This window comes from Oryzias latipes, chromosome 10 (genome assembly GCF_053564925.1).
Source record: "Oryzias latipes strain Hd-rR chromosome 10, Olatipes_Hd-rR_3.1".
In the NCBI taxonomy this organism is placed as follows: Eukaryota; Metazoa; Chordata; class Actinopteri; order Beloniformes; family Adrianichthyidae; genus Oryzias; species Oryzias latipes.
In genome coordinates this window covers 16,025,917-16,052,334 of record NC_136246.1, presented here as the reverse complement: position 1 = coordinate 16,052,334, position 26,418 = coordinate 16,025,917, and the positions used below count along the sequence as shown (strand labels likewise).

Genomic DNA, 26,418 nt, shown 5'->3' with positions numbered 1-26,418 from the left:
ACATGTCTCCACCTCACAAAAGACCCCGTCACACACAAGTCGAATTCCCTCTGGCAGTGCCACTTACCGCCTATCCGGCCTCTTGAAGAGACTCGGTGAGTAAGGGGGTGAGTAGTTCATAGCTCTTTCGGGAAAGCTGAAGTGCTGGTGGTGGTAACAGAATCTATGGGACGGTTCGGGCAGACGAAGGGTGCATGCCATCATAGGTGAGGGTGGCCGATACCCCGAAGGGGCACGTTCAGAAGGGCACCTGTGAGACTGTCCCATGTTGCCATCCAAGTAAAATGTCCAAGAAGCAGCTCCCCTTAGACTGCCCGCTGACAGACAAGTGCAGCTGTTTCTTTGTTCTCAGCAACAGTGTTGTCAGGGCACAAAGAGACAGTTTAGCACAGGCTGTATCCCGGCATCCATAGCAGTTGGTGCCATGCTCTGACTGACACTCCAATGATGTGATCCCGTCAGCAAATGTGACAGCAAAGTTCTAAAGATTTGTTTGAATCAGAAAATAAATCTTAAAGTCTAGAAATTCAAAAATATTTTTAACATTTATTGTAGGATTTTTTTTTCGCTCTCTTATTTCATTAAAGGAAATTCGCCATATTAAATTTGAGCAAATTAATATTATTCCGAGGAGGCAGTTTTTTAAAGTATGTAGAGAAATTAGGGTATTTGTTCCAACTTTTGGTTGCTCTTGGTGTTTAAAATTTAAAAAAGGGACACATTGAAATAGATTGAAATAGAGGATTTATTTAGTTTCTATGTGATGGAGAAATTACCGTGTTTTTATTTTTTTGTTTTTGTTTTTTATATAAGGGTCATTCCATGAATAACACATTTATCAAACCGTTACATCTAAGTATCTGAGAAACTCTGGTCATTAAAAAGGCAAGTGCCTTACATAATAGTTTACATATTTGTAGGCACTGGTGCTGTAAGATCATGGCTGCACGTATAAACAAGTTCAAACAGATGTCTTATTGCTAGTATTTCTTATGTAACATGTCTTGTTATGTTGAAAAGCTCCATATTACTTTGAAGCTCATTTTCTATTTCACTGTAGCAATGATCATTTGTCATCTGGGTTTTAATTCTTTGATTAACTAAACCTGCTGTTCACTGTCTAACATCATAAAAAAAAAAAAACTGTCTCCTCATGACAGTCTAAGTCAAGGTCTTTCCAATCCTTTCTTAATCCTGTCTATTTTGAGATGAGGTTTGTGACATTTGACATCTCAATTGCGACGTGTAGACATTTTGGTTTGAAGACTGTCAGGCAAAACCGGTTTTGTTTTGTTTCTGTGTGTGGATCTTTACACGGCTTGATGTGAGAGGCAGGAGAGTTTTCAATTATCAAATGAAGGTTACGAACCAGTACTAATTTTACCTGGATAAAAGTAGAAAAACATGCGGGTTCAAAAGGGAACATGCAGGTTTAAGTCAACACACCCCTAGTAAGGGTTTGAACCAAGAACCATGTTGTTGTGATATGGTTGTCTAAAGCTACATTTACATCGCCCTCAGCATTAGGCATTCAAGCAACCACTTTAAATATAAAGTCTACATAAACGGACGTAAATATCCGCTTCGGGCTTCCACGTTCAAAACTCTTGGGTTCAAACGTCACGGTGCAAGTTTCTACAACCGTTTCTGGGCTCTAAGTAAAAAATGTGCTACCGTTGAATGCAAATTGAAAATTAAACTAAGTTAAACTTTGACCAATCTGGGACTCAGATTTGATAGCGACTTATATATGGATAGCATCCCTTTAATTCACCCAAGTGCCAACCGTTTGAAAATTGATCATGAGGGAGAAATTAATTATTGCGGTTTGTGTCTGGTTAAAACTCTATGACACCAAGTCTTTCATATATCAGAATACCGCTGTGAAAGAAAAAGCCTGGAGCAAAATACACGAGATGCTCTTCAACGTTTTGCACCAAGCGTTTTCCAACTGTAGGTAGCAGACATGCTTTAGTAAACAGTAGAAAAAGAATAGGAAAAAACCCCTCTCTGCTTGTCTATCATCAGGAACTGTACCTTAGAGATGTATTATACATTCTGTTAGACTTTGTGTACATTTTTTTGTAGTAAATAGATATATTTTGAGAAATTGTTAGCCAATGATCTTGCAGAGAGGAGCAGAAATTTTCCTGGAATAAAGTTTTATTCACAGTAAGGCAGAGATAGAAAAATTAACCCCAGCTAACCTGTTATGCAACAGCTACAGGGAACAAAATGCCAACTCTGATCAGGGTGCACTTAAATACAGGAAGGTTTTCATTATATTTCCAATGCTAGAAACATGGAATCTTGTTTTCCAGAGTCATTTTTGCACAAGGCAGCTATTAGAGAATCTGCAGCTGTTTGTGTATGTGTCTAAGGGCATGTGTGTAAAAATTGCCAATTGCATGATTAGCTGAAAATCTCTTTGGCCATTGAACAGCTGCTTGGACAGTATCCTAACTTTATTTTATCATCACTAAAAAGACAAAGCTGGAAGAGCGCCCATGCGTAGATTGGGGTTGTCAGAAAGCACGAGGGCCCAATTTAGTGCCCTGCTTACCAGCAACCACTATCGTTAATACAAAATGACATATATCTCAATTACGCTAACTTTCAAAGGAGCTGAAGGCACAACAAGCAGCAGTTTGGCAAATGGTGCCGTTCACAGTAGATTGCAGTTAACAAGCTCTGGGACTTTCCAGCATCTGGCACAGCAGAAGTCAGACATCTTTAGGCCATGATCTAAAGATTTACCTGCCGTTCTAACTAGCAGATTGCACGGGTTAAATTTACTGTGAAAAGAGGGAAGTGGAGCTAAGGCCCAGATGAAAGTGTTAGGGGAGCAAAGCCTTGTCAAACAACATCCGAAACATCCATTCCCCCCAAAATAAGAAACATGCTTTGGGCTGTAGGGCAGAGGATTTTACTACTCAGTCTGGGAGCTCTGAGACTTAGGACAGTTTGACTTTGCTTGAATGAGTCTTAAACGTCAAAACATGAGGTTCATTTGACTACAGTGTGTTAAATAGCTGTGACTTTTGCTGCTATTAGCCTTTCAGTTCATTGATCTATCAGTCCAACATAGATTTTAACAAACAAAGCTGCTAGAATATCTCTTTTTTTTCTCTTACTTTTTTTAAGTTTTGCTTGAAGCTAGGGACACACAGGGTATGTAATGCTGAGATGCAGGTTCTTAAAAGCATGTTTAGCTCATCTTTTACTTTTTCTATTGTTTACTAGTGCATGTCCAGTCCGCCACCTACAGTTGGAAAAGGCTTGGTGTGGTAGAAAACATCTGGTCTCATATAATTCCAGAAAAAAAAAAGAAATATGAATTTCTCCTCTATGAACAATCTTTTTAATGGACACATTAAAGTGGACACTTTTCATACATCTTTACTAAATCGGAGTTCCTGATTGGTAAAAGTTTGCCCTGGTTTGATTTGCAAGGCATTCCATGCTTTTTGCACACAGAGCCCGAAAATGGTCTTAAAAATATGAGTTGCTACACATGAAAGCAAGAATTTTGAAATTAGAAGCTCGAAATGATGCATTTACTGTACGCGCGTTCACATGGACTTTTCATTCATGTGGGGAAACAGAAAAATCTATTTCTACCTGTGAATTCATATTTTGTAGATAAAGCATTTAAACCAAAAGGTGAAATATGGGAACCAGCTATACGTTGCAGTGACTTTTGAGTTGGAAACATGTCAGAGGATAGCTTTCCCTTCATTTTTTTTAAACTTGTTTCTTTCACCTGCTGAACATGAGAGTGCATCACGTAAACCAGTGGGCGGGAAAATTAGCAGAAGTTGCTGGGACATTTCTGAAAGACACGGCAGGTAGCACAGGTTTAGAAAGCAAAGACATCACTTGCCATACGTTTTTTCTAAGAGTAAAAGTATTCATGGTACATATTAAAATATAACTTTGATCATTTGATTTTTTTCTCAAAACAGCAGAGTGAATGTTTTTGTCAGATTTTCTTAAAACACCCTCCTGCATAGCATTCTCTTAAGTGATTTCTCCATCTTTTTTATCTTCCCACATCTTCTAGCCACGTATCTGCTGACCGAGATCACAGCTGTGTGACCTCAGACACCAACAACTGGAACAACACTGGTGAGGAACTGGGCCCTGGATGAGCCGCTCCCCCTGGCGTGTGTTTGTGAGCTCGTTTGTGTTCCTGTTTGCCTGTGTGTGCGCCGATGCATGCAGCCAGGGCGCACACTCGCATGCGCACACGACCTGCCCGTGCTGTCCTTGCTTTGTCAGCGCAATCTGGATTTAGCTGGATGACAGGCATCCTGCTGACTCTCACTGTCAGTGTCATCCAAACACCAAGTCGTTCCCACAGACTCCAGCCGACTCCTCCACTGAGAATTAAAGCTAATCCTTTGTCACCTGCGAGATGACGGTGGTGCACTGACTAGGTTCCCAGGATAATTAGAGATAAGTCACTGACGGTCATTCAAGTGAGGAGTATATTATTAACGCACTTTTTCATTACCATGCCACATTCAATCAAATGCGCATTAAATGTTTAATTGTTTTTACCTAAAGTATACTCAATTTTAGGAAAACGTTTTCATCATTTGTTCCAATGTTTTATGTCTAACTTTAGGCTTAATATATTATTTTTAAATTAAGTGACTATCAACAAATCCCTCAATGCAAAAACATATAAATATTAAAACAACAATCAAAAAAGCAAGACAAATAATAAAAAAATTTTTTTAAAAAAGCACTACATTTTAGGTTTTAGAACTCAAAAAAAAATTTCAGAAACCAAAAAAAATGTTTCAGAAAACAAAAGTAATGTCCAGAAATCAAATTGAAATGTTAAAAACGAGGGACAGTAGGAAAGTAGATAACGTAGGTATGAGATTTCGCTGACTGGATGATGATGTTTGATTTTTTTTGTCGTTTACAGTAAGTCTCTTTAATGTCCGAATGGTAATAAGCGTTTTATGATTAGAATGGAGCATATTTAGCCAAATAACTTCTATTTGAAATGATGGACAAGGGAAAAATGTTTTTCTTGAAATCAAAATGAAATGTTAAAAATTAAACTTTTGAAGAATTGTTAATTTTTTCTAATTTTTTTGGGGGGTTGTGTTTTGGTTTCTGGAATTTTGTTTTGAGTTCTAAACTGAAATATTGTCTTTTATTATTTCTTTTGCTTTTTTCATTTTAAATTTCTAAACTGTAGTGTTGTTTTTAATTACTTCTTTTGCTTTTTTAACTGTTGTTATGATTTGCACTTCAGAGTCCCAGAACCAGAGACTTTAAAAAGCAAACAGTAACCTGCAAAAACTCAATTAACATTTAATGCTACGCCTGTGCTCTTCAATTTCTTTTTCATTATGTTTCATGTGCAACAGACTAAAGCAAAAATGTGTATTGATGATCTATTTGGTAGGAACAACTATGATACTTCACAACATTCGATATTGGAAGAGGCCCACTCCACCCTCCCCAACATCCCTATGACATGATGTCTGTTTTTTACCATTGGAAAAGAGCAAATTCTCATTAAAAGGCTCAAAAAAAAAAAAAAACACACCTACAACTAAACTTTTATTTGTTTTATTTGATTATTTGGTTATTTGTTTTATATTTATTAATATTTAATGTTATTACATGTGGTCATTATTCCTGTTACGCATATAAGCATGACCTTATCTTAAAGGGCTGGGAGGAGTGTACACATGCTGATGTATGAAAGAAATAAAATGGAGGAACCTCGTGGAAAATCGAAAGCCAAATGTCTTAGCAATCTATTGGTTCCACATGAAAAGAGGGCTTCATCTCAACTGTAAGCCCTCTAAACTTCATGCAAATTTGTCCACGAATGTTAAAAATCTGTTTTTACTTTGCCTTTACAAATAAACTTTATTCAAGCCAAAATGTATGACTTTCCCTTTTCAAGGACTGTAGGAGTTAGATCTTTTCAACTCCTGAGCATATTAAACTGCAGGGGGGACGAGTCTGTGCGGTCCCACGAGGTACGGTGGGGATAACATGCAAACAAAGAGCAGGGTAACACCCTGGGAGAACGTGGTGTGCTCAATGTTTCTTCAGCCTGCATTCATTGTGAGAAACTCCTGCAGAGGACAGCCTCACACTGATAGGGACAGATGTGCAGGCCCCATCTTTAAAGAAACACGCCACAATTACATTAAGAAAAACAAGAAAATCATTGCTCTAAATTGAAAAACTTGATTCATCTTAGTTTGCAGCAAAGAAAACTTTTTCCAGTATTGTGTTTTAAGAAAAATACACCAAATACTGGTCTCCTTGCTACAAAGTATCTGCATAGTACACCACTCAATCAATGTGTTCAAAAATGCAGCCAAACAATCTCAAGAGAACAAGAACTTGCTCAAAGTCAAATCAATAAAGAGTCAGCTGAACGTTAATACCCACAGCTACAGTGAATGATGAGTCATGTACTTTTCTCTGGGAGACATTTAGAAACTCTCTGTTTCTACAAACAGAATTGGAAGGCCCACTCTGATCATCTATTGATCTATTTTAAAAGTGTACCCAGTGGTCTTTTAATAAGGAGTTTTAGGCAACATCCAAAAACCTGTGTCGTTTCTGCAGAGCACCAGTAGTTCATTAGAAATTTACCTCTGAGTTGTGGGCAGAACTGTTGGCACGGAGTAAGCCCACCCCCACTTTCCATCATCCATCTGTTTACACTCTCTCCGGCTAGCTTACAGCCCCTCAAAACCCTAACCCAACATTACTGGTGCGACAAAATCTGATGCATCAGAATGGAGTGAAGCAGGGAGGTTCTGGTCTGCCAATTGTAGCTTCGATGTCACCCCTCTAAGTTTTTCAAACAGCATGTTTGTGTCTGCTCCTGATTGGCAATGATTTGAATTAAGAAATACTCAGAAATACAATTTTAATCTTTTATTTTTTTAAATATACATCCATCATCATGAGAAAAATGCTACAAAAACATTAAAAATACCATAAAAAACAAAATTTTCATCAAAGTTGGTCTTTAATACTACAGTCGTAAAACCATCAGAATTTCACAAAAGTCCCCAATATTTGGAGTGTGTTTGAATCCATTTAGGTTAGTCTTAAAAATACAAAGAGGGAAAATTAGGACATTGACCGTGGCAAAAGATAAGCAATGTATTTTCCCAAGAATCTGTTATACAATAAGCTGTAAGACAGCCATAAAAAGTCATTAATACCAGTATACCTGTCACTTTGTGAACAGGTTGTGACTATTAATGCCTCCTTTCAGTGTAGAAGCTTAAGTGAGCTTGGTGAAAGTTTCTAAAGGTTTAGATTGCTGTAAACACTGCAAACAAAGAACTGGCTCCATTACCTGATTTTTAGGTAGTGTCACACAAGTGTGTCTATTACTGTGCAACAGTTTAATAAAAAGGTTGTTTGGCTACTGACAGAAATCCCTGCCTACCAAATCATAAAATCCCTAATGATTGCTGTTGTCCATGTCTACACCAACAACAGATTTTCCATCTCTTCTTTTGGTCTTTCATTTAATCAAGAAAGTACCCGCATTTGTCTCCAACTTAGCCCTAGATGGACTCAAATGCAGGATTTTCTACTTTTCTACTTTAACAGATAAAACAGAAAGTGTTTTTGCTCTTGAATCAAAACTTGCAATTGCTCATTGCTAAAGAACAAATTGTCTCAAGATATAATTATACAATTTCCAAATGGATAGACGCCGTCCTTGCAGTCGTCTTTGTAGCTTAAGGTAAACAATGCGGACTAAATTGGCCCGCTTCCACTGTGTACACAGAGAGTGCAAAGTTCACTCATGAAAGCAAGGGAACACTCTAGTATCTGTTCTGCACGCACACCTTGTACAGGTACAGTGCATGCTCACACTTCAGTGCAAGTGAAGGTGTGCATTCAGCCATGGAAGCCAGAGATTCCTGCCACTGTCAGCACGCAAGAACATGAAGCATGAAGGGAGACTCAAAGTGAAACGCGAGCTGCGCAAAGAGAATCGTATATGGTTGCGTATTGCGAGGCGCTAATTGTTTGCTGACGAAGCACTCACACAACTTTCACAGCAAAAGTTTTCATTTTGTCATTTTTATGCATGGTTATCAAAAAGCCATAGTCTACTGTCAATCCAACCATGTAAACCTTCAAAAAAATATAAATTTTATGCTTTTGTACAAAGAATATACTCCTAATTCACATTAGAAATTCTGAAAATGAACATGATGCAAAGAAATGGAATATGTTTTTCTATGATTTTATTAAATCTCTCAAACAGGTATTACAAAGGAAGAATCCATCCCTGAGAACAATAGCAATGAAGGCTATAGCTGACGTAAAATATTATCAGATTTGGCCTTAAAGCAAGAAAATGTGCGTAAGAAGCCTTTGTTATGTTTGGAAGATGTGCAGATTTGCCCTTGTGAGAAGCTGTTAAACGGCAGTGATCTGCCGCTTTATCTTGATGTTAGAATCAAACTCAAGCGAATGGTCCATAAATTCCCTCCGGCAAGGCTGCGGTTCACCTCTAGGCCACGCGGCAAAGTTAAGTCGAAAAGGAACCCCTTAAAGTCTGAGGGAACCTGAAATTTCGCTGATAAAAGATGCAGAAGACTCGATGATACAAGGTCAATGAGGTCAAACGCTGAGGCACAGCACTCTCTGACAAGAATGTTATTGACTTAAATTCTGCATTGACACGAGAGCCGCTGCTGGATAGACACGCCAGCTTAAGCTTTGTAGCTGCAGGCGTGTGGCTCACAATTGACAGATTTGTATCAGCATGTACATCAAGACAGCTCAAGTAACAACTTAATTGACCTTTTTTTTTTTAATCAAATGGACCTTTTGTCTGCATTTCTATGCAAAATGCAACAAAAAAAAGAGTAAATAACGTGTTTAAATGCTTTTATCCCATGTGACCCAGTGTAATATTTTTCGATTGTTGGTTTTGCTTCGTCATTACAGTAACTCCACTCTTGTATTGTAAGTGAAACAATGCTGAGGTGAAATATTTTGGGGAACTCAATCAAGATTTGAGGAAATGAAACAAAATCACATATTTCATGGCCTTGTCTGACAAAGCGGTGGCCTTTGCACCAACACGCTCACATGCACGCAAACACCCATGTGTCACTGTTAATAGCTGAGGTGTGCTTTCTTAGTAATGACTGCAATTACAGCACAGTCTGACCACAAATGAAGAACAACAATGCCTGCAAGACACCCTCAGGTTCTCCCAAAGCAAACGTTTGCTCAAAGCAGTGTTAAAAAGAGCATCTTTGAACTCGTTCTATAAGAACGTTATATAACTGTATCTGTCTGGCCTGTTGCTGATCGGCTGAGATGTACAACTTTGGTATTGTCTGCCACCTTGTGCACCTCGTCTGTCCTGCAGGCTGTTGTCCGCCTCCTTATTGTCTGCACTGCTCCCCTCCTCCGTGAAAAGCTATCATTATTCCTGTCTTTCTGCACCGTCTCGCTGCAGCACATTCCCTCTGACTGGCACGCTTCAACAAGGCCCAACCCTAACCTTGCCGGTGTGTAATTATCCCGTCTCTGACCTGTCTCATCCCCGCCGTCTGGCACACATTCACCTGTTTTTGACTTAAGGTATTGCTAGTTAAGCTCCAAGAGAACAATAAAGAGAGATATTTATGCAGCTCTTAAAAAAATAATAAACATGAGGCAGGGGTTATGGTGAAGCAACACCAGCCTTGTGCAAAGTGACCTTAGATATTAGTGTTTGCTTAGCGAGTGTACCTTGCCTGTTCCCAAATAAAGGTGAACAAAGTGATGCTGTCTGGTCATGCCCCAACATCCTGCTGTTTTCAACATAAAAAAAGCATTTCAGATTAGAAAGCACATCGTTTCATCAATAAAAGCACGCCGTGACATGCAGGTTCCCCTCACTTTTAAGCAGTTTGCAGGAATAACAAACAATAAGCCATCAACAAACGCTTAGCATTTACAGCCCGAGTGTGGGAATAAGTATATTTCATATATGCGTTCTTCAAGCACACCCATGGATTGCAGGAAAGTGCTGCAAGATAGGCACATTTCCTCACGACGACCGCATCTTGAACTCACATTTCCTGTACTTTCTCATGAGAACACTGTGTTGCAATTTCGCCATATAATTAATTAAATGTTTATTTCTTAACAAGTGTTTTGATTTCTGCAACCAAACTCTTCTCTGTTTGTATTTGGGAGCATTTCAGCCTTTTTTGGACAGCCGGGCCCTTTGTATGACAGTCTGGCCAAAGCACAAGCAAACACCAAAACAGGAAAATACAAAAATGAGGAAGAGAGAAGGAAAGAAGAAAGAGGGAGGGAGGAGAGGCTTTTCACAGCTGTTGTTAGGCAGTGTTTCCTCTGATAGGCCTTTGGCTGTACTCCCAGTTCTTTAGGTAAACTATCAAAAAGCATGGTTACCTTGAGGAATGAAGCGGGGGGGGGGGGGGGGGGGTGTTTACAAAAGAGGCTGTCAGATAAGACCTAAATACAGAGAGAAAAAATGCTTTTTATGCAAAGTTGACAGACTGAGCAAATAAAAGGGGAGCTGCTCTCCTGCTCCACTTTGAAAACAGATACTCCTGTTTGTGTCAAATCTTGTTTTTTGCTGTTTTTTTTTTTAAATTTAATCTCCTTTTGCATATAGTTTTGAATGGCATCTCCATTAGACAGTTTGTTTAATCATTAAATGGTGCAAAATGATATTAGATTATTTGCAGCATTTGTTCCCATCAGGATTTATAGGGAAGAATCTGCAGGTGCATTAGTCAAATCTTAAGCTATGTTCACACCGCCCTCATGAACACATCTTCAAGTGACCAATTCTAATGAAAGAATGGTAATGAAAAATAAATGCGTGTATGTGCGGCAAAAACTCTCACCTTCACGCACCACTAAGTTTTTGGACTCAATGTACAATACACACAGGCATTGAACAATCGTTAAATGTTAAACCAGTTGACTTTGACCAATCAGAGATTCAGATTTTGTAGTGATGTAAGGTTGGTGTTTTATTTTTTTAATCATGACAGTGCAAACTGTTTGAAAATTGATCATGGACGACAAATGAATAATTACAGTTTGTGCCGTACTGCTACACAACGAAATTCACCAAGTCTTCCATATGTTGGAACAGAGCTGAGAAAAAACAAAGCGGCTGGGTAGCTCGGTTGGTAAGGAAACCAGGGTTCGATTCCCGGAGGGGAATGAGCAATGGTACTGGGGGCAATTACCATATCAATGGCGAGCAGTTAACATCACCCAGTGAGGTTCCTTAGGCAAGACCCTTAACGCTACTGCCTCCCGAGCGCGGTTTCGGCTGCAGCTCACCGCTCCCCAAGGGGATGGGTCAAATGCGGAGAAAAAATTTCCCTTCGTGGGATAAAATACAGTGTATATTAAAAAGATTCACAAAATCTGCACCACTTCGACATTTTACACCATACCTCTTCCAACTGTGAATACATGTAGCAACAGTCCAGTGTGAACAGTGTATGCTAAAAGGCCGTTCAACAATGCGTGTTCTTGAACACGGTGTGTACGTAGCATTATATTAAATGGACTCAAAGAGACAATGGGAGTAATTGAAATCCTCTGCTCCTCACTGTTCGTCCAGTCTGACGCCTTAGATGTTTCAGTAAAATGCAAATACAAGCAGAGATGCCAGCTTGTTCTTAAAACGAAAAGCTCCAGGAGAAGTGCTTAGGGAGGCTCTTTTTAGTGAGATGGCCTAGATAATTTCACTGCCTAGTATTGCAAAGGAAAAAAAAAACTCACCAAGGACAAAGTACTGCCTTGTATAAATCTGATATCTCCTTTCAAAGCCCCCATTTGAATATGAATGGGAGGAAGTATCTTTCTTGCCTTACATTATTTTCTTTTTTTCTTTTTTTTTTACAGATATCCTGTAGTGCCGGTCATCCAAAAATAAATAGAAGTGTGAGACTTTTTGTCTTTTGTTTCTCTGAATTTCCCCTGTGATATAAGCCACAAAGATTTAAGTAGTGGGCCTGTAAACAGAGCGGCAACAAGAAAAACAAACCAAGTAAGTCCAACTCAAAAAGAGGATAAAAAAAATGGACCACATATCCTTTATTCAGGCTGCTGTCTCCTCTCACTGATCCTAGATAATGCCTGAAAGGATCGGCTGTGTTTTGCCAACACTGTCACACTGCTGTCTGTCTGTTTGTTATGTAACCTCTAGTGAGAACAAAGAGCAATTGGCCATTAAAGCACACCTACACCTTTCATGGCTGTGGTGTCAGCAGAATCACTTTCAATGGAAATGTTCCTCTTCCTGTTTTGACAATTGACTTTGATATTAGAACCAACTCTCTTTTTTTTTCGAAAAAATTGTTTTTTTGTCTTGGAAATGCAAAAACACAAACACTTGGATCCTTGTTGTGCTGAATTGTGATGTAACACTCCTCAACAGTTCTTGTGTGTTCAAGATTTATCGAGACCTTAAATCAAAGCTGCGTGACACAGTGAAGGTTTCAGGCAAGAAAAAGAGAGCCGTTTTCCTAATGCCCCGAGTTAAATACACACTTCCTGTATTAGCAACGGAAATGGCAAACTGATCTTTCATCCAGAAAGGATGGCTTTCTCGGCTGCTAAAAGAAGAACTACAGTATTTCTGTCTGAACCGAAGAAGAATGGGATTCAGTGGAGATCATTGAGGTTTAAACACAAACTAAGATCGAAAAAATAGAACAAAGAAAGTTTAAATCACACACCTGACAGAATTAAATAAACCAGGTATTTATTCATTTATTTTTTTTCTCACACATCTGTAAACCACTGTAAATCCCCCAAAAAGTCAGAGTTTTAGAATGAATTTGTTTTTAAAACCGTTTGATGAAATCCACCAAAATAAATTGCAATATGAATTTTTTAAATATGATGTAGATATTATAAATCATGGTCTGTTGGGGGATTTAGTACATATTTGCTCACAACAATTGTAGTTTATGATGCTAAACTATTCAGGTGAATGTACTGGTAAGTGTTGACAGTGTCACCCATTGTCTCAAATTTGGTCCACGCATTTATATCAGGGTGCAACTTTATTATAAATAATAATTATGAACAAATTTCTTTCAGTACAGCAAATAGTCATTAAAATAGGAATAGCAATAAATAAGTTATTCTCACGATAAAGTTTTGAAAATTACCAAACTTTTCCAGCGAAATAGTGTTTTTTAAGATTTCACAGAAGCAGCAATTATGAGCAGGAAAAGCCGTTCTACTGCCCCGAGTGGAATGTTGATGCACTACAGGGAAGAAAGCATGGACTAAGTTCCATTCAATTGTTTTTCGAGGAAAGCTTTGGTCATGCTAATGCGAAAGGGGATATATTTGAGGGTGCATTCACATCAGGACGTGTTGATCCAGGTGAGAGTGTTTGGTTGGAGCGTGTTTGGGCGGGTTTGAACATTAATCTGAACTCGGGTGTGGACCAAAGAGGCAAACACGGATTCATGATAACTTTAAGATTAAAGTATGAAATTATTCAGCATTCCATGCTGAGTCCGACAAAGTCCATCCTGTGTCAAAGTGCCCTTGCTGTGTTCTCCCAGGTCTAGTCAGAGTCATTGCTCTTATAGACTCTTAACTTCATCTTTAATAATAACCCAAATATATTTTTTACTTGTCGTAATTTCTTTCTCAGTTGACATAACTCGTTTCTTGGGAAGGGTTTTGTAATTTTGGGTATCCTCCCTCCACCTTAAGGTTGCCTATAAGGGTACACGGGCTGCAGAGGTCCTTTTAGCTCTGCGTTCCCAGGAATACTGGTATCCTGTCAACATTTGAAAAGTAAGAGAGTTCTGCAACAGCCTTTGCAAGCGGCTTGCAAAAGAGCAGAGATTTTAAAAAGCTTGTGGATGACAGACTGGCATGCAATGAAAAAAATCAGGCGAAGCAAATGTGTGAAATTGATGCAAAAGCAAAGGATGAGGAAGGAGACAAAACCTTATATGATGAAATCCATGAAAAATGTTTGCAATATGATTTTTCTAAAAATATATTGACAGTATCACTAATGTTACGTTTGGCGAGTTGGTAAATTTTTGCTCGCATAGATGTAAATTTAAGATGCAAAAATATTGACATGAGTTCAGGAAAAAAACATCTTATTTATCCACCGTATCAAATAATTTACTATCAACAAATTTTGTATTCTTCCAGTAGAGCAAATAGTCATTAAAATGACCAATAGCAGATTATTTACTCTTATCATAAAGTTTTAAAAAATTAGCTAAACTTTCAAGGAAGCAGCCATTCTGAAATGAGTAGGAAAATCCCTTCTACTGCCCCTAGTGGAATGATGATGAAGTACAGAGTGGAAAACATGGACCAAGTAATATCCAATGGATTTTTAAGGAAAGTTAGGATTATACTAATGACAAAGAGATCTTAGAAATGTATACAACATAACAGAAAAGGTTATGTAGGGTTACAAATAGGATTTTATTTTGCTTCCTTTCTCTTTCTAACATTTGCTTGACAACAGTTTCTGTGACATTTTGCATTCAAACTGACAATAAATGGCTATTTTTGACTTAAGGTGCCTCAATTGGTCCAGCCTTGTCATTTGGCAGAAATCTGTGTCTGCATGAGGGGAAATGTTCCCCTATGAGAGAAAGAATAGTAGAAGGGAGATAAAGAAAGAGTTTTGTTTCTGATCGGCGCCCTTGCTGAGTCTTTACGTGGGCCTCGTGCATTCGAGCCGCATCGCTCCAAGCGCATCTACGTGTTTTCAGAGGACGGCTGACACTTTATATCGGCTTGTGTAAAGAACACCGCATGCAAACATGACCGACTGGTGTCCATGACGACACAGGGGAAAGAATTCAGGAGAAGATAAATGATGGTGCTGGTGCTAATTGCCCTGATGATGGCAGAGGGATCCGACCTGCTTCTTTTTTACATGAAAAACACAGACAGAAGCGAGGTCTTGGACAGGATGCATCTTGTTATTTTCGCACATTTGAGTTGGCTGCTCTTGCTGCCTTTCCCCCTCTTGCTCTCTTCCTTTCACACTGCAGAACAGCCAGAAACAATTACAGACTCACTGTAACCTGGCGTGGATTTTCATTTTCCTTTCTCAAAGCCTCTTGTCTGCCAGAAAGGCATCTAGAGACGGGAAGAAAAAAAAACAGTCTGGCAGAACAGGTCCATCTCTTCATTTCACCACTGCCTTCTGTTAGGAGGTCCTTACTATCAAACAAAACCGGGGTTAATATGAGCAGAAGCTGACATTAATTAGTCCTATTCTGTCTGCTTTAACCTCAGGGTCATCTCAGATAAAGAGAAAATGGCACTCCGGCTTTTGTGGCATCATTTTCCAGATTGGTTTTATCAATTTTCTTTTCCTTTTTACCCAAATGTTATAATGTAAATTGTCTTAAAACCTTCTTCAGTCACGCAGGAAAAGAAAGATTTTGGAAATTTGGAAACATGAAGCACGAGTAATTCCGGTTCAATCTGTGTTTTATGGTCAATGGGGATTTTTTTTTTTTTGAAAGCGTGTGCAATGTCAGGCTTATTCAGTTATACTTTATTCTGTAGATGCCAAGTGTTTTTTGTTTGTTTGTTTTTGCCTAACAAGAACCTAAAAGGTATTGACCAAGACAGATGTTTGAATTTGATTAAAAAGTTTAGATGAGCGCGTTACTTAACTTGATCTGTACTTCCCTGCTCTTTGTTCCCTTCCACCTGTTCCAGCATGTGTTGGATTTCAAGAAGTTACAGTTTACTTACAAATGCCCACATTAAATGATCCTTTTTTTTCAAACGTACCAGAACAGCATTAAAGCTTCCTTAGTGGTGCATAACTCACTTTGACAGGAGCTCACTGGCCAAAATTATGTTACACTTTATAACTTCAAACTCATTTTGCCCATTGCATGACAGGCAAGGTTTGTTTGGGGAAACTGGGGGCTATTAAATTCCACCTCCATCCCACAAGCTACAAAAGTGTTTACTAACAGTGGGGCAGTCGGGAAAAGCCAGCCCTGTTACCACACTACAGACCAGACGTGAGTCAAAAACATGACGGCGGTTGTCATTTTCTGCCCTGGAGGGCTCAAAAACCTCCTGAAGTTCACTGACGTCACAGTGGATTTTACCAGAAACTTAAGGATTGCTTCTCTGGAACAGCTTAAAATCACTTAATGCTACTTAATACTACTCAGTAAAAATTATGTAATATTTGTTTGTGTGAGGGTTTTCCCACATCTTCATTGATTATTTCAAATTAATCATTTTTTTACTCCAATCTTTTTTAATGCTTTTAATCTGAAACATAAGTAAGTGCGTGGACTTTGTGTACACGACAAACCCAACCTGTATGTAAATAGATTCCTGGCTGAATAAGCTGAGACATGCTCCACAATAGCACCGTCTGGCTTCATTGTGTGGATGACTATTGTGGTTATAAAAAAACAAGCTGCCTTTCTGGGGAATGAAAACATGTAGAGATTATGAAACAAACTTCCAAAGAGAGCAGACGGAGGAAGGGTTAGAGTTAATCTATAAGCATCTGCCCTGCAATTTCCAAAAATATTATTTTAATTGTTTTTCTGTGAATTTTTTCCACCAGTCATTACTTGTTTAGCATAATTGTGCAAAGAGCAAACATGTTTTTAATTTCCACTCTGTAAGTGTTCCTCACCATTCCAAAAGTTTATTTCGGCTCACGTCAACAGGAAGACTTACCATCAGTTCCACACTAAGGTGCGCTTAACATTTAAAAAAATAAAAATAAAAAAAGGCAGAATGCCGGAGTGCCTTATAAATGGATTAATAATGGTTTTGTTTACTGATGTCAAAACGATTTTGAGAGGTACACATTAGTTTTATAACTTTAAAAAGTAATGCGAAAAAAACTCAATACCTTTATTTAAATGTAAAACCCTGTGCTTCAGAGCACACCCATGTAAAGAAATGCCTTTCACAGTACGACGGCAGAGGGATACCTATCCATAAGTCACTACGGTTTCTCCTTAAATAAAAGAAGTTGGGACGCCACTACAGCATCAAATGCCCCTACAATTGGAGGTGTGGGGATAAGCCGTGGGTGTAGGGGAAGAATTTGGAGTTGGCCTTACAAGGTTGGGAGTAAGTGTAGCCTCAGTAACATTTGTTTTTAGTGGTATCAGTCTGTTTTTGAGATGTTACTAACAAGGTTAGGAGTTACAGGCATTTTGAATACGCTAACTTGGAGCGTTTCACCAACAAGTTCTAGAGTTACTGTGAACACATTTAAAAAAATCGGACTGACTGACAGACTTATCTTTGACTCTTTAGTCTTGCTTGATGTGCCTTACAGTTCGGTGGGCCAATTAAATGACACAAGTTCGAAAATAGACCATTCGCCGATGGTGCTCCTTATAACCCGGTGTGCTCAATAGTGGAAGAAATATTATACTTTATTTCTACATTCAGTTTTAAGTTAGTAAAATGAACTGTAGTCTGAGTCAATAAAAAAAAAAGGTAAAGAATGTTTTCAGCATTTTGAGGACATAAGGGAGATTGCGTGCTGACATTTTTCCTTTCCAGATAAACTAATGACTTCGTGGACTGTTTGTGATGCTGTTATATTACTTCTGTGCAGGGCTGGGACTGAAAGAGCACACACTCGCAAGGCAAGACAATTAGCAGCCACAGTCATGCTTCACAAAGATAAGATATAGTTACAGCAATACTTAACCCCCCCCCCCCCCCTAATCCTACCCCACCGCCCTCTTCTGCATGTTTATATTTTTGCAATAACAGCAATACTAAGCTTAGATTGAACTCTTGACCTAGAAAAATGAGAGGTTTAAAGAAATAAAATACAAGAGAAAAGGTGAATTCTTGTTATTGTCTTGAGCTTTAATTTTAACTTTTAATGTTCTTTTTTTTTGTCAAAGCAGCAAAGTAATTTGAAGAAAAAGTGACTTGTAACAAGAGTTGCACCTGAGCAGTTTAAGGTAGAAAACGCCCAGAGAGGATCAGCAAACGGAGGGATGACTCTGCCAAAACTCTGGATCTCCAAGCAAAACAATGACAGCTAATTCTGTAAAATATTTGACTATGTAAGCTAAGAAGGATTTGGAGTTTAAATATCTACAGAATAATCAAGAATTTGAATCAATTTGTGAAGAGGAAGAGCTTAGAGAAGATAGATCTGTTTAAGCATTTTCTGAAATTTTATAACAATTGATCATAGTTTTCAGTTATTTTAAATTAAGCCTATAAGTACATTTTCTAATATCTTAAACATAAATGAGTCTAATCCTGTTCATTTAAGCAAATTATTAGATATTTTCTGGAAAGAAAAATTTCACGAAATTTGCAAATATTCTACAAAATATGGGTCTAAAGGATTTCTAAGGAAGTTGGCCAGTATTGCTTTTGTTTTGATGTCTGCATATTCTGATCTTGAAGATGTGACTCAGATGACAAAGGTACTTATGGAATTATAACCCAGCTCTGGTACATACTGTATCTGTGCTCAGGACAAAGGGGCTTAGATGGATTTCGGTGTCTGATATGTCAACGACAACATATTGCCGTGGGTCACCTGTTTGTTCTGTGTGTGTGTTTAATGCCATCAGATCTCCTAAAGCTTCTACAGCATGAACCATGTTAAGTTGATTGAAAAGAAAGAGTTGACTCCAATTAAAAAGTTTCTTAAACTGTACATAAATGATGTGCAAAAAGATGCATAAAAAGTTTTGTCTTTTGTCTTTTTGAAAAATGCAAACCGGTATCTGAAGTGACAACAATTTAAGCTAAAAGCAGAAAAGTAATTAGCTTTCAAAGGACAACCTACTATATATTTGTCCTGTTGCTAAGAGCAACTGACGTTTGGTTCCCCTGTTTGTTTGTTTTTTTCTTTTTGAAAAAGGGCAGTACAGTGGAAATTGTCGGGTGTGTTTGCAAAATTCAATGCTGACACGCACTGAACTCTTTCTTTGAGGTACACCACAAAGGCATCGATTGTCCGTGTGTGTATGTTTAGGGTGTAAATGTATACATGCTTGAAAAATGGATTCCCTTGCAGACAGTAAACTCCTTTTCAGTGTTCCGTGGACACACAAGCCATCGGAGCGTAGCTCCATGCATCTTTTGGCATCACACCAAGGACATTCACGCGGCCTCAACACAACCAGAGGCTCATTAAAAGGCTATTACCGTTTAGCCCTCTTTAACTTGGAAGCTCGGTAATGAAGAGCAAATTCAATTTGTTGTGCAAAAACAACAAATAATCCCCGCCATATCAACCTCCACCGCTTCAGACGAGTCACTGCCGTAGCCCCATCAGTGCCTCTCTTCAAAAGTAAAGTGCTAGATTCCTGTTTTTAAGGAAATCCATGGACCAACAGTACAATATCCTTAACCCACAAAAGGAAGTGTGACTTCCTTTAGCTGTAGTAAACTGTTGGAGTTTTGTCACAAACGTCAGCAGTCAGTCTATATTTTAACTCCTATTTTTAGTAAGTCCTGGCTGTGTTGTGTCTCAGCTCCAGACTCCAGTCTGACTCGAACTTCCCCACGTGCCGGCTCAAACCCTTTGCTTGTTGGGTGTTGATGTCCAGAACCCGCGTGGCCTTGAATTTGTTTGTTTTTATCTTTAAAGAGGTCGGAATTTCATTTGATCCCACAATAAACCAGGATAGAGTTAAACAGGTAGAGAATCTGACCTCCTGTTCAAAAGACTAAATAGTGCTTGGGTGTTAACTAAAGAAAGCACAATTATCTAACACTGTTGCACCTGCCCTACCTGTCGCTTTTCCTTGTTGGTTTAAGAGTTCTTTTGTTGCCATGTCTGTCAGTCAGTCACTATTCCAATTGTAAATGACCTGTTTCTGTCCGGACCAATCAGGTCCCAGGATTTTCAGACCAGTTTTGGAAAATTTTATAGATTTCAGATCTGATAACAGACTTGAAATTTCAGTTATAACACACCTTTTTTTTGTTCATTCTCATGGGTTTCTTTTGATTGTTTTGCATTTTGCATTGTTTTGTGTCGTTTGAGTGCCAAATTTATACATTTAGTTTGGATCTGATTGTTTTGAGCTTTTTTTCCTCCATGCTTTTTAGTACATCAGTGCATTAGCTTGATGCGAGAATGTGTAGAAATGATAAAAACGTCTTACAGTTTCATATCTTTGCACAATATATGGATACATTGCTCTAAAGTTGGGCTGTGGAAAGGATTCAAAACCTGAATCTTCATGGTGGCGCAGCAGTTAGACTCCACTGCTGCCACAGCTTTTAATAAAGTGGAGCTGCTTGTGATTTCTCAGAAAATACTTTTTTCATTTCATTCCAAAGTATTGATTGTACAAATAGCTTCTCGACTGATTACTTCGCTCTCACACTATCTGTAGAACAAGTCACTGCAGAAACGGACAGATGATATATGATCACAGTGTGGCACACTGGATGTTTGTGTGAAAGCTCCTCAAAGAAACTAAACTGTGTGTATAATATTTGACTTTGCCTCTTTTTTTGATCGATTGTATGTCTGCACATGAGGTACAACCCACATCTATTTGGAGACTTTATGCAACACAAACAGATGGTTTAGAAAAAGCATTTAAGGTATCAAGGCATGGAGGTTAGGGTGAAAAAGCTTGTGCACTATGATTGTCTAAAATGCATAACACCCTCCATGCAAATCATCAGCTATCAAACATGCAACAGGCAAGTGTGTTCTATGTACTGCTTTACTGGCCCAGATGAAAAAATGAACATCTGAGACTGACCTGCATTAAAATCAGCTGCGTGTGCCACTCTCTGGTATAACCATTGACTGTATGTGAGAGCTGGATTGAGTCACCCCTCCCTCCTCATTTTCCAAACAGAAAGTACCCCTAATCTCTTAGACTTCTATTGAGAAATAAACAGCTATTACTCAGTCATTGAATTTGTCAGAAAATCCATTCTTACCCTATTAGCTGTTTTTAACATGTTCTTGACAATCCTAATTTTTTTCATGATATATATACATTTTTTATCGCAAGTTATTCAGAACTGACCAATCAAATGCCTGAAAAAAAGCATGTGGTGCCCATTGACCCCTACTTTGAATGTTTGAAACATGGGATTGACAGATTCTCTCAAGCTCGTTTTCAGTGAAAGAGGTGTGGCCTTCCAACAAGCTCACTTTTGATTACCATAGAAATGTTGACTCAGACCAACTTGGGCCAATTACTGCTTACTGACATCATCTCGCTTCGACATGGTTGCATCAGCATTCGGGGGGAAAATGGCGACTTAATTGACTTCATTTGTTTGTGTGTTTTTTGGAATATTTATTTCTTTACTTAATTGTGGATTTTTGTGGGCCCTCACATTTAGAGGGGCAGTCACCACATTTTTGGGAGGCGTTGTTCCCTCTTGCCCATGCCTATATTTGGCCTTCAGAAGGAAGAAAAGGCTGTCTGGCTAAGATCGTCACCTGTGGCAAAACCAAGCCCCATGAAAAACGACACACGGTGGTGGGAAAGCATAATATTACGTAGTGTCAAAACAACTGACTTACCCCTTGAAAAATGCTTCTCATTTTATCTAAAGTAGTCAGATACACTGGCAAAAACTGTAACTCTATCTAACATGAGAGTTTCTAATGGTTTACCTGATTTAAAAAACACCTTTGTCACTGTACAGCTTAAGCACTATTTATCTTGGTTGTTGGCATTGTTAAAACAGGTCATCCTTATGTAACACTTTGGTGCAGCATTGGAGCTTTATCAAGCCTTCTTATACCTGATGTCCTCATGAAGTGGAAAATATGCTAAAAACCCATGTTATATCATGTTTTAGGAGATGTGACTTGACGTTATTTCTTCACTAAAAGTGGGAAAGTTTGTGTTCAGGAGCCAGTTGAACTAAAAGTAAAAGTAAAAGTGAGACACTGACGTCTTCAGTCATCATATTGGATGGATTTATTTACTTTAGAAGATGAATCCATAGCTGATTTTCTGGGGGGGAGGGACTCTCTGCGTTGTTTTTTTTGTTCAGTTGGCCAAGCATTAAATTACTGCAAGACTTCCCTGAGTTTGCCCTCATTGACACTCATTTATCAGTCTTTCCTAATCAAACTGCAAGATTTTCCTTTTTTTCAGTCAACAGACTCAAACCAGGGGATTAAAGTTATGTTTTATTATTACACAAGTCATGTAGCCTCTTGTCTCAACTGGTCTAGAAGCTCGCTATTGTTCTCAATCCTTTTCCAGTAAAATCTGCTGAGAAACTCCCTTTGAAACAGTTTTATAAGCTTTATAGTTTTGGATTTCAAAGTTCTTTCAAAACAAGGTATTGGTGGCATTGCAGTAAACTGAAAGTTCACAGACCCCAAACCTTGTGATGAATTTGTGTGTCATCGCAGCATGACGTTCATCCTCCTCACCAGAGTCTGTGTGGTGTTTAGTGAGGGCTTGGAAAAGACAGTGGACTCTACCTTTATATCTGCATTTAGTAGATAAAAAAGTAATTTAATACATTTCTTTGGGTTTTATCCATTTGAAATCTCAGATCCTGTGCTCGGTTCTCATTTTGTCCCATTTCTGTGAATAAGGACAAGTTTTTTTACTGCTTTCAGACCAGTATGAAAAGTCCAGAACAAACTTCCTCAAGCTTTGCTGAAATGTTTTTTTTTTTTCCTTTTAACAAGTGAGGATAGTTGCTGATGTGAAAACTGACCACCCAAGATGAGGTCTTTGCAGAAACCTCAGTTAGAGTGAAACCAGAAAAAAAAAAGCACAACGCTTTTCAAATGGCAGCCTCGCAAGGCTGCATATCTGCTTCCCGTGACAGGATTAGGACCTTAATACGTGTAAATGAAAGAGTATGTTTGTGTTTCGGCATGAAAACCTTTTTTTAAAAAGGGTAACCCTCAAAAATGTGTGTTTTTTGACTAAAGCAGGCTTGATCCATGACTTTGAAGCCTCTTAAGGGGAGAATTCAAGGTCAGAGTGTTCTTACTAAACAGGCTGTTTGTCAGACAAACAGCTGAGCTGGTGTGGTTACATGCTCACCAAAAAACATGAAGCTTTCTGTCCTTATCTACTTCTTGGAGGAACAACTTTACACAAAACTTTTTTTTTTCCCAATGAGATGGACAAATCCTTATCTATTTGCATTAATTAACTTACAGCAAAAATGCCATTTTGAGCCAAGTGTCTCTTTGTGGGTTTTAAATTGACCACCTTTACAGGTATAAATAATAAAACAGTAATACATTACAAATCCTGTCTCTAAAAAAGGTTTTAAGCTAAAAATATATCAATCATGATTAAAAGTGTTCTAACACACACACATCTTAACTCTAACACTGAGCACAAAGTGACAGAATCATGTCAAATCTCACTGATGGCTGTCATCAGCCTAATGTGTATTTTAGCTGAGCTCAGGCTTTCCGCTTAATTCCTCAGTCTGCATGTTATATGGATCTTACATGAGGAGATAAGAGCAAAGTTATAACTTATAGGCAAGTAAACACAAGTTATTGTTTAACTTCTGTGTACATTCCAAGACAGCCACTGGTGATGTTTGATAAAGAACTGATAGAGCCTCTAAGAGAGAACATTGCTGGCATAAAACCTGTAAACATGTGGGTTGATAGTTAAAGTGGTGTCAAGGAGGGAAAAAAGGAAGAGTTTATGTAATATAGATTTTTTGTAAATGTAGTAAAGATTCTTTTTCAAGATGGAAAGTTTCATTTATACTTTTTACTAAAGTTTTATTGTAATTTGTATTCATTTTTTTCTCACACTAGCATGATTCAGTTTAGTGATGTTTTCTTGTGTAATTGACTTTCATCGAGATATAAAGTGTAATTGTGATTTCTTAGAATTGAGTCATTGGAAAGGTAAACTCTAATTGATTGTAGACAATGTTTGGTTGAGATTTAACACGAACATGTCTTTTTTTTAAACCAAATTGACAGTTCTGTCGACGGCCTTGTATAAATAGCGGGGCTGCTACATCTCCAGATCTCACCGTTTCGCCCTGACAACAAGATAAAGCGCACAGTTACATAAGGCTGACTCACATTCAGCGTTTCAGAAAGTCCTGAAAGGAGCTGAAGACATGAAAAGAGTAAATGTGAGGTTGAGGTCATTTGACAGAGGCTGCCAAGCATCCAACTGACAAGAGCGCCGTCCTGACAAACAATGGCAGCAGAACCGACCTTGTCATAAATGCTCCTCATAAACGCTGTTTGGAACGAGACGGAAGGAGTCACCAACCTCAAATAATGAAGGATGATTTTTCTTGAACCATGACACGACGCCGTTAGAGAAAATCAGAATATGTTATGTAAGATCATGTATTTAAAAAAAAAATGTTGGGCTGACTTGAGGGTGAAAAGATGGTCAGATTTCTTTTATGATTTGGAACTTTCTTTCAGTTCCTTTCTGGATGTGAAAACCACAGTAAAACAAACTAATGTAAGCATGACCCAAACATTTTGCTTGCTTCTTTGGGAAACACATGAGGTGTTTTTAACCTCACAGTCTTATCTCATTCCATCAGTGAACACACAGGTCTTATTCTATCTTTTCACTCTATACTGTAAAGCCTTACATAAAGCTACATTCACAGCGCCCTCAGCAATGCATGGTCAAGTGACCACTTTTAATGAAAAGTCTATATATCTCTACACGCATTAAAAGTTAAAACAGGTCGGTCGAACTTCGACCAATGAGGGACTCAGATTTGGCGGTGACGTTTAGATGATGTGCCCCTTTATTTCATGGAAGTGCTAACCGTTTGAAAATTGATCGTGAAGGAGAAATTTAATGATTGCGGTTTGTGCCCGGCTAACCCAGTCTATCATTTATCAGAATACAGCTGTGAAAAAAAAAAAAGCCTGGAGCAAGACTTTCACCGATTTTCACCGGTTCGACATTTTGCACCAAGACTCTTCTAACTGTAAGTAGCGGATATGTGCTAATAGACGATAAAAAAACCAAAGAATTCCCTCCCCGCTCGTCTTCGTTCTGCAAACCCACACTCAGCACGTTATTAAACGTATCACTCGCCTAGTGTGATTGTAACGTCAGACTTACCTTCTGTTTTCATTTAATCTAAACGCATTGGATGTGAACAGGTAAAATATGCAGTTTGGACAAAAGTGTGAATGTCAAACGTTTGATTCTGTTGAGTTTTTCTGTGACAGACATACCTGTGAAAGAAAAGCAGAATGGACAGCATGGTCTGGTCAATGTTGCTGTTGCAGATCCCCTCATTGAGCAGGAAGCAGGGGTCCCTCACTACCGAGTCCAGCGAGTCCTGCCTCATGATGTTGTTCAGCTTGTCTGTGTTCAGGTTCTGGTACATCAGCTGGTTGCGGAGCTGACGGAAGTGACTCACGCTGGGGCTGGTTGGGCTGGCCGGGATGCCGCCTGCGGTACCCAGGCCCTGAGATGGGCTGCTGGACAGCGAGTCGTCGCAGCCGTTTGCCAGGTCCAGGCAGCAGCTGCAGCAGTCCAAGCCGATGGGCGAGCGGCAGCCATCATCTGACATCTTGGAAGGCCAAGTAGCAGGTGCAGGACTTACAGGCGTGGATGACAGAGGCTGAGGTGAGTGAGTGATACACGCAAAAAGGGTGTTTTCCTCTTCTCTGACAAGTCTAATGTGCTGCCCTGTCTCCTCTGCGGCACCAGGAGGGCTAAATGTCAGGTCGAGTTCCTCCCTTGAGAAGTGCAGTCACGCTGAGCCACTCTGCCTGCTTCTATCCCTCAGTTCCCCCTCCTGTGGCTCAGCCGTGTTGAGCCTTTTTGTTCAGAGTTGTCGCTGTGTTGCTACACAAGCACACACATCTACACACTCCCTCGGTCCGATTCAGCAGGAGTCCGCTTGAAAGCAAAACCCAGAAGCTGATTACTGCTTATCACTTTTTCCCCAGTACTTTTTTTTCTTATGTTGGCGTGCCTAGAGACAGAGGGAGTGGAAAGGGAAGGGAGGGAGACGCTGGGGGCGGGGAAACTTTTGTGATTGGTACACAGCATTGGGTACAAACTTTGCTCCCTCCTCTTCTGTTCTTGGGCTTAGCCATGCACGTATTATGGGCAGGGAAGGGACACCGCGAGGGGAACGAAGCTCTCAAGCATGCCTGAAACATGTGCAGCTCAGTGAGCTCCACCCTGCAGTACTCACAGTCCAGCGAGCATCCGAGAAAGTTGAAGCTGCAGGAACACACAACCACACACAAAGCTGTGACATAAAAAAAACACTAAAATCTGTGCACTAAAATCTGTTTTTTTTTATTTTAAAATGATACACTTCAAAGTTACACTGATTAATGTGTCATGTCAACTTTTCTTGCATCCAACAAGAGGAAAAAACAGAAAGATCAGGAAGTATTTAAAAAATAAGAAAACATTTAGTGACCAT

The 26,418-nt window shown here is 39.0% G+C and overlaps 1 protein-coding gene across 1 annotated transcript in view; it reads right to left on the bottom strand.

The window, feature by feature from the left end:
• tsc22d3 (TSC22 domain family, member 3) overlaps nt 1–25,960 on the bottom strand; it is a 33,706-nt gene extending 7,746 nt beyond the window's left edge. Inside the window, exon 1 of the mRNA XM_004073175.5 lies at nt 25,208–25,960. Within this exon, the coding sequence (XP_004073223.1) occupies nt 25,208–25,548 (341 nt within the window). The 5' untranslated portion in view covers nt 25,549–25,960. The remainder of the gene's footprint in view (nt 1–25,207) is intronic.
• Nucleotides 25,961–26,418: the final 458 nt, after the last annotated feature.